The sequence below is a fragment of the Branchiostoma belcheri genome, unplaced genomic scaffold (genome assembly GCF_001625305.1).
Source record: "Branchiostoma belcheri isolate BF01 breed outbred unplaced genomic scaffold, Haploidv18h27 scaffold4, whole genome shotgun sequence".
NCBI classification, from domain to species: Eukaryota; Metazoa; Chordata; class Leptocardii; order Amphioxiformes; family Branchiostomatidae; genus Branchiostoma; species Branchiostoma belcheri.
Window position 1 is genome coordinate 383,044 of NW_017804020.1, and position 7,380 is coordinate 390,423.

Sequence of the window (7,380 nt, forward strand, 5' to 3'; positions counted from 1 at the left end):
GAGTTCCGTGGCGTCCGTCTCTATGGTAACAGCAGGTGAAGCCATCGCCACCGCCACACAACACAACACCTGCCCACTCTAGTACCCCGCAAGTGGCCCGTAGTTTACACAAGTCTATTCGGGGGGACTGGATTTAGAAAATACTTGAGCAAAATGGTGCGCGAATTGAACATGGACACTCAGCGCCAGAACTTCTGGAAAGAGTCTATCAAGAAGGAGGCTTACGTCCGGCTTCACTGGCTGGAGAAGTACAGCAAGGACTTTAACAGGGCCAGGAGCTCGCTCAACCGTCCCAGGCGGGAGGCAGCCGCGCCCGTCGCGGCTAAGAGCAAGAGTGCGCTGCCTGCCATCACACAACGCCAGGTTCCGTGGTACGGGAAGAAGAAGGAAAAGGCCTCCGACTTTCTGTTGGAAAAGGAAGGGGACCCGAATGCTCTTTTGGTGGAGATGCGACCTGTGTCTTCACAGACACGCAAGCTGCTCTACGACGGTTTCAGCAAGGAAGGAACTGGGAGGTAAGAATTATTCTATTTCATTTTTTTCCTCAACGAGTTTGAGTCAATAAAACGCTTCTGGACCTTAAGTTGGTGGGACTGTTCGTTTTATTTTAAGAGATTAATAATTGTGACAACGTATGATACTTGGTACTACCTATTCGGCTCATACCAGCTGTATCTGACTTGCATTTTTACACGGTTCCAAACAGGCACAGCAATAATATCGTACCTTTCATAGGTTATTACCTTCATCATAAACCATTGCTTCAGTTCCTAACATGGGATTAATTAAACTACCCTGATTCGACTTCAATAAAGAATAGCTAAAGAACGAAGTAATTAAGTTAAACATTAACGTTCATTATAAGTTACAATGACTGAGAATCGGAAATGTCTGGCTTCATTTTTGATCTTTGAACGCAATCTGTGTCGTTTGATCTCAAACATTACGATACTAATGGTGATCAATAATACCCCAGTTTTCCCATGGAGCTTACACAGTATTAGCGTTTGTATCCCACAGTTATTTCACCGTTCTTTCACGTCGTTCCCACGGTTATGTAAACTTCAATGGCCGGCCCCATGTTTCCCAAGTGATGACGTCAGGTTGTTACCATGTTTTGATGTTCACGGACCCAGAACGTGTTCTCTGATAACCCCGTATACCGGTGTACATGTAGTTTTTAGTTGTGTGTGCTAGATGAAAATATTCCTAGCCTCCCTCGCTGACTTATGCCTCGGCGGCGTTGATTTTTTTAGGGGAGGGGGAACCCTGATATCCAAGCGAGTTTTGCCGCGAAAAATTAACGTCGACGCCGCAAGGAGGCTAAGGAAATCCGACCGTAAAACCCGTCACCCAAGATACCTAGCCTCCATAGCATGCCAAAAACCGGGGATTTGGGGGTCTTCAGGGTCTTTGGGAGCTTTTATGGGCTATTTTCTGATTGCCTATAGACAACATAGCCGGCCTGGTTGAATTATCCCCATTTTTAGAACTGGCATGGGCTATAATCAGAAAACAGCCGAAGACCACCAAACCCCCAGTTCTATAAGCCTGCTACGGAGGCTACAAGATACCGTCTGCGCGGTACGTTCTACGTGCTACTCTCCACAGTAGAGGTTTAAGTTTCAGCTTATTTTTGACGTGTTTTTAGACGGTTTTTATCGGGGTTTTCTGTACTGGTATCGATTTTTATGCCAGCCAAATGTCAAATGGTAACTGTCTAGCAAATGGATGCAGCCTGGCCAATTCGATGCTGTCTTTGCAGCCACCAAAAGATCTGCTTCATGGATTACGTTCTACGTTCTGCTTTAATGTTGTTTTCTACGCGTGTGGAACCGTGGATTTGGGGCTTTAGTTCAACTAATTGTCATCTAATCCGCTGACTTTAATGTTACCAAAACAAAACATCCACCATCGCACGAACATATTAACAACCGTGACAACGCGCAAACACCCTCTAGACCACAAGGAAGGGGCCTTAGCTTTCCAACGTTACATGGTTACGAGTGATCAACCCGTTTCACGCGAATGACGCATGTAATTATAAGATCTGACAGTCTGAGAGTATTAGCCGCTCAACCAATCATAGCATGGCAATTTTGGGATTTTCTACTTTTTGACAGAAGTGGGCGGGGCTATGGGACGGTCTATTACACCTGTTGTCGCGACCATGCGCGTTTGTGATCTCCAAGCAGATGTTACGGGGGTTCTGATATGTCAGTAGATGTTAGGGTGGAAGATTTAGATTTTGTTTTATTTTTGTTTTACTAGTATTTAGATTTTGTAACTGCTGGGCTTCTTTCACAGCCTGGCCCCTATTGTCACTTCTTATTCATTGTCATTTCCATATAATAGCTTTGTCATTTCTTATTTATTGCCTTTGTCAGAAGGGTATGTTTTCGGTTTGGCCATGGTGAGTGTTTGTGGTGTGGGTCTGTATGTATGTCAACATCATAACTCAAAAGTTTTTGTTATGACTTGGCCGGGGATCGAACTCACGACCAAATGCAATACAAACATTCTGCCCACTTGGCCATTGTACCTGTTCTATTGTACTGTGCTTTTGTACTGTTAAATATGAAAACATTACCTGACACATTGTGATCTGTCCACACAGGTATCAGTACCTGGAAGTTCGCAAGCTGCGAAAACCCGAGGACAAGTACGAGTTCCCGCTCACCAGCGCCTGGGAGTACGGCTGGAAGCTGAACGAAGTCATCACCGAGAAACAGATGAGAGCTCCTCAGTTTGGCCGCAGCCGGATTGTTCAGGACACCTTCTACCGCAACAAAGGCATCATTCCACTGGGAGACATTGCCACTGTCCATGTGTAAAAAGCATTATTTTTTGGCAATGCCTCAGGAGCAGAGGCATTTCTTTTGCTCCTAGGAGAGTTGCCAATTCATAACATTGAGGGCTTGGTGTTCATTTTCATTGTAGCCGTATAGTACAGGACACCTTCTACCACAACAAAGGCATCGTCCCCCTTGGGGACATTGCCACTGTTCATGTGTAAAATAAGAAAGGCATGCCTTTTTTGGCAATGCCACAGGAGCAGAGGCATTTCTTTTGCTCCTAGGAAAGTTGCCAATTCATAACATTGAGGGCTTGGTGTTCATTTTCATTGTGAATAAGTTGCGTTGCCACTATGTCTTAGTTGTAGTTTGAGTGAACAGAGTCTCGAGTCAGCAATTGTAAAAAATTCACCTTCGCAAATGTATTAAGAAGTGAAAATATCATGTATATGTAATTTTTTTGAGTGTTGCCAACTAGAATGGTGAAACTGTGAATTCTCAGTAACAGCTATGATTATATGTTACGGCAATGAGCAGCAGTATGACCTACCACACGGCTCACCCTGTATGACAAGTTTTCTTCTATAGATTCAGTTGCCAAAACATCCAATTTTGTTGGACAGGCCAGGTGCCAGCACCCTTACAATGCTGCAGAATAACAGACGTTTTGTTTTTATCTTCACATAAATCTATATAAGAATACCCAAGAAGAGTTGTCACAGTGTTATGCATACTGAGCACTGCATATAAATATAGGTTGTTTGGAATAAACTTTCCTATGATGCTGTAATGCCTCCAGTATGTAATACAACAGAATGGGAATAAAGTCAAAGCAGAAGAACATACATGTACAAGCAAATCTCCTTGCAGTAACATTGACGTTGTAAGGCTGAGTATTTTTGGTGCAACATGAAATTTAATACTTCCGTGAAGTATCTAGAGCTGTTGTGAATTTCTTCTTTGTCTTTTTTATTATGGTGAATTTCTTGCTAATTCTGACCTAAAGTTCAACCTTCCTGTCAGTCTGTGGTTATGCAATTTTATTCAAATATTCAAGTATTCAAATAAATACATATCAACAGACAAGCAAACAAACACACCAAAACAAATCCTCCATACACAGAAAAATCAGACCTGTACATGTCACGAATATCAACAATACGGGACAAATTTTATTTTCTTCTGTGCATTCATGGGGAATGGAAAGTAAGGGGAATGAAATACTACATGAAAAACAGCGCTCTACTGACAATAAATTTCAGCATTGTTACAGCAGAATAGTTACTATAACTCTACAGTCCACATTTGTATAAAAAGGCACATTTTCATGTTGAAACATCTCTTTTGAACAATGTCATGACTCAATAACTTAAGTACATAGTTTTTATTACATGTAATCTTCAATGAACAAATTTGGTTTTTAGATACGTGTAAGGCTGTATATAACATCAACTCTTGTCACTACATTTTCAAGGCCTTCTTTCTCAAGAAAGTATTGTTGAACACATGGAAATCTGATGTGCGTACCTCAGGAATTACTTTTTAAGTTGAATAATTTCTGCTTTTCTATCTTTCAACCCAACTTCATAGTTCAAGCGATTCATTCCATGATACTTTCGACCAGTCCTGCCGCAATTTGAAGTGATTTCAAGCCTAATGTGTATTGTGTGGATATGGATTTGACCTTGAAATCACTTTGAATCATGGCAGAAATGGTGGAAAACAAAGAGGTCATCAGAGGCAGTGGCATGAAATACCGGTATTTATATTATATTATATTGTTGGTGGGGTGGGGGAGGGTGGGGATGAGATACTGATGACAAAATTTGGGCCCTCGCAACCAATCTAGTAATGGAATCGAGGGGCATTGTCTCTGGAAAATTTAAATACAATTCTGCATTTGAGGGGTAAAGTCTGCTGGTACACAAGCTATGTTTAACATCTCAAAAATACTAGTACATAAACTTCTCGCTTGAAATCTATGATTTAGGGAGGGGGGGATTATAAGAGTTGACATTGGCAGCATTTGTGGCTGAGGTCAAAAAAAGAAAGGTCAAGTTTCCATGGTCAAGTCTAATTTTTTTACCTTAAAATACATAATGAAACAAACATTTTGTAAATACCACTTTACTGTAGTGTAAACAAGAGTCAGTGTGAAAATCTTGCACTCTGCCCTGACTACTCTCTTTCCTACAATTCCTGATGGGGAACATATTTGGGTTTTAGCTGTTCGATCAGTTTTATAAAGTCAGTTTTCTCAGCACAACCCTTGCATTCCTCTCCCCAGTCGTTTAAGATCTTCTTCAGCTCTTTGACCCTCAGTTTCTTCAAATCCACTGTTTTCCAGTCAATACTTTTCTCTGGAAATAAAAAAAAGGACAACATCAAAGTTAATGTTGTAACTTAGCATGAAAACATGCAGCCTGTGTTACAGGGCTCTAGCCAGCTAGAAATGTTTGTCAGCCCAGGTTCATGATTGGACCTGGGGTGAAAGTGCTCACAGTGTAGGGGGGTCTGGGAGCAAATTTTGGGTTTTCAAGCCTTTAAGAATGCAATTTCCCACATTCTGAGAGGCAAGTCATGGGGTTGAGAGTGGTCGTTGGTGGTCCTTTGGATGTTTTTTATAGCTTGTCCCAAGATTTTTGTCAATTCCTTCTGTCAAGGTTGACAATTTTTCCTTCATTCACTGCAAAGTTCCCGCAATTGATGGGAAGATGGGTCCTGGATAGAGCTCTGCTGTGTTATCCTATCCAGCAAATCAAATTGGTATGGCTTTACAAGAGGCAAAACTAGAAGTACAATATTATGAAACTCACCATATTTTAGTTCGCATATCTGAGCGTCCTTGCTTTTGAGAGACTGACAGACTTTGTCCACAGGTTTCCTCCAGGACATGGGTTTGGTCACCTCGTTCACAATCCCTGTGGCAGCATCTTCTGTTGCTCCAATATAGTAGCACTGGAGGAGAAAAGAACAAGGTGTAATTTTAACTAAAGCTGTGGGGAGGGGGCATAAGATGGCAATAGCTGGTTGGGGGGCATGAGTGCGATGATGATGTGTGACTCACCTTGGTGACTTGAACATGACTAATGCTAATAAGGGTGGACTGATGTAATGTATCGATTCATGAGATATTTTGTAGTAGTTCATAGCTTGTTAAGTGTGGTAAACAATTGAGTCACTTCTTCTTTCATTTGGCCAGGATTTGGAGATCTCAGACCTTCATAATCTATTTAGATCTTGTGTGATGGTGACTGTGTTCTCTTTAAAGTCTTTCTCTATTGTGCAAGGGAAACAACATTAGCTGTCAGCTATCAAGGAGGTCATGTAATGAAAAACTCCTATGAGAACATCGAGCGCTACCAGATGTAGACAGTGATTAATGACTTTCTCCCTCTGAGACAGACAGTTCCCATTCATACTGTTATCCATTACAACCTGACCTGAGGGACATGCAGGAACACATACACACACACGGACACACACACATATACCAAAAACTATACTTCCATTTTCCATGGAGCTAAAAAAAAGCACTTACAAAGCGGTTCTCCTTGCCCTTGGCAGTTTTACATGCTTTCCTGAGATGTTTCTCGATCTTCTCCATGTTGCTGGCATCCTCCTCCGGGATACTGTCAGACAACCTCGTCAGGAACTTAATGCAAACTGGAATTGAAAGAAAAAAGAAAAAGTTCAATAACAAAAGCAACCATATGTCAGGAAACATGTTAGGTCAAAGCCAATGGAAACTGATGTCTTAGTACAAGAAATTACTCGTAGTTCTAATTTGTGATTTCTAAAAGGGGGAATAAGATTGTCAAATCTCCTTTTCATAAAAGTGATATCGATAATATTCTTAAACATAAATCGTTATTTGCTTTTGAACTGTGGCAGTAACGTTACCTGAGGTAAAAACGTACAGTATACAAATGCCCTAGTAAAGTTGACTTCAATTTTGCAATATGATAATTTCATTGCTGGACTATTGTTGCTTTGAATTTATACCTTCAATATTTCGGGTACCCTCCTGGCATACTCTAATAACTGAATCTTTCTAAATTATAAAATGTGTTCTTTTTGACAAAATTATGTCATAATTTTGCTAAAAGGAAAGGTCATGTATTAACTATTGTTGTTAAATCTAAGAGCAGATGTAGGCTTTTTTCACCTGTTTTGCGACTTTTTTTGTGTCTTTTTTAATTGGTCTGCTTTTTAGTAGAGGAAGGCTAAGTGATGAATCATTGAAACGCCAACGTACAAAACACGAGTAAAGCAAGCCGGTCCTAACATCTGCTTGGATACAACACATTATGAAACCCAAAAGAAACGTTACCTTCACAGTCGTCCTCTGATTTTTTAGCCTGGGCTATTCCAGCTAGTAGGCTGATAACAGCGAAGCAGACACAGATACACAGCACAGATACGTTCATGTTGCCGGTCCAAGTTTCTGTCCTGACAGTCAACAAAAACGTGGACTTTCAGGAAGTATCATGCCTGAGTCCAGCTGGCGGTCTCTGATAGGTCGAGAGAAACCGTTCCGGAGTAAAGGTTAATCTCATCATTACTTCCGGGTTCTGATTGGTCG

General features: G+C 41.2%; 2 protein-coding genes across 2 annotated transcripts; one reads left to right on the forward strand and one right to left on the reverse strand.

Moving 5' to 3' along the window:
* The first annotated feature begins 39 nt into the window (after window positions 1-39).
* Window positions 40-2,837, forward strand: LOC109477359. The gene is made up of 2 exons (XM_019778565.1): window positions 40-515; window positions 2,618-2,837. The coding sequence occupies exons 1-2, from the start codon at window positions 154-156 to the stop codon at window positions 2,832-2,834; spliced, it is 579 nt and encodes a 192-aa protein (XP_019634124.1). The 5' UTR covers window positions 40-153; the 3' UTR covers window positions 2,835-2,837.
* A 1,494-nt stretch (window positions 2,838-4,331) lies between these two features.
* Window positions 4,332-7,355, reverse strand: LOC109477360 (mesencephalic astrocyte-derived neurotrophic factor homolog). Its single transcript, XM_019778566.1, has 4 exons — window positions 7,129-7,355; window positions 6,337-6,461; window positions 5,612-5,753; window positions 4,332-5,155 (listed from the first exon to the last, which is right to left on the reverse strand). Exons 1-4 carry the CDS (start codon window positions 7,223-7,225, stop codon window positions 4,986-4,988), a joined length of 534 nt encoding a protein of 177 aa, XP_019634125.1. The 5' UTR covers window positions 7,226-7,355; the 3' UTR covers window positions 4,332-4,985.
* Between the last annotated feature and the right edge of the window lie 25 nt (window positions 7,356-7,380).

What these genes read in the sequence shown, in the direction of transcription:
- LOC109477359 (XM_019778565.1), top strand. Translation starts at nt 154, where the DNA reads ATGGTGCGCGAATTGAACATGGACACTCAGCGCCAGAACTTCTGGAAA. An exon ending in AGCAAGGAAGGAACTGGGAG is followed by an intron (nt 516 to 2,617) that starts GTAAGAATTATT and finishes CTGTCCACACAG; the next exon opens with GTATCAGTACCTGGAAGTTC.
- LOC109477360 (XM_019778566.1), bottom strand. Translation starts at nt 7,225, where the DNA reads ATGAACGTATCTGTGCTGTGTATCTGTGTCTGCTTCGCTGTTATCAGC. An exon ending in ATCAGAGGACGACTGTGAAG is followed by an intron (nt 6,462 to 7,128) that starts GTAACGTTTCTT and finishes TTTCAATTCCAG; the next exon opens with TTTGCATTAAGTTCCTGACG. An exon ending in GATATGCGAACTAAAATATG is followed by an intron (nt 5,156 to 5,611) that starts GTGAGTTTCATA and finishes TTTTATTTCCAG; the next exon opens with AGAAAAGTATTGACTGGAAA.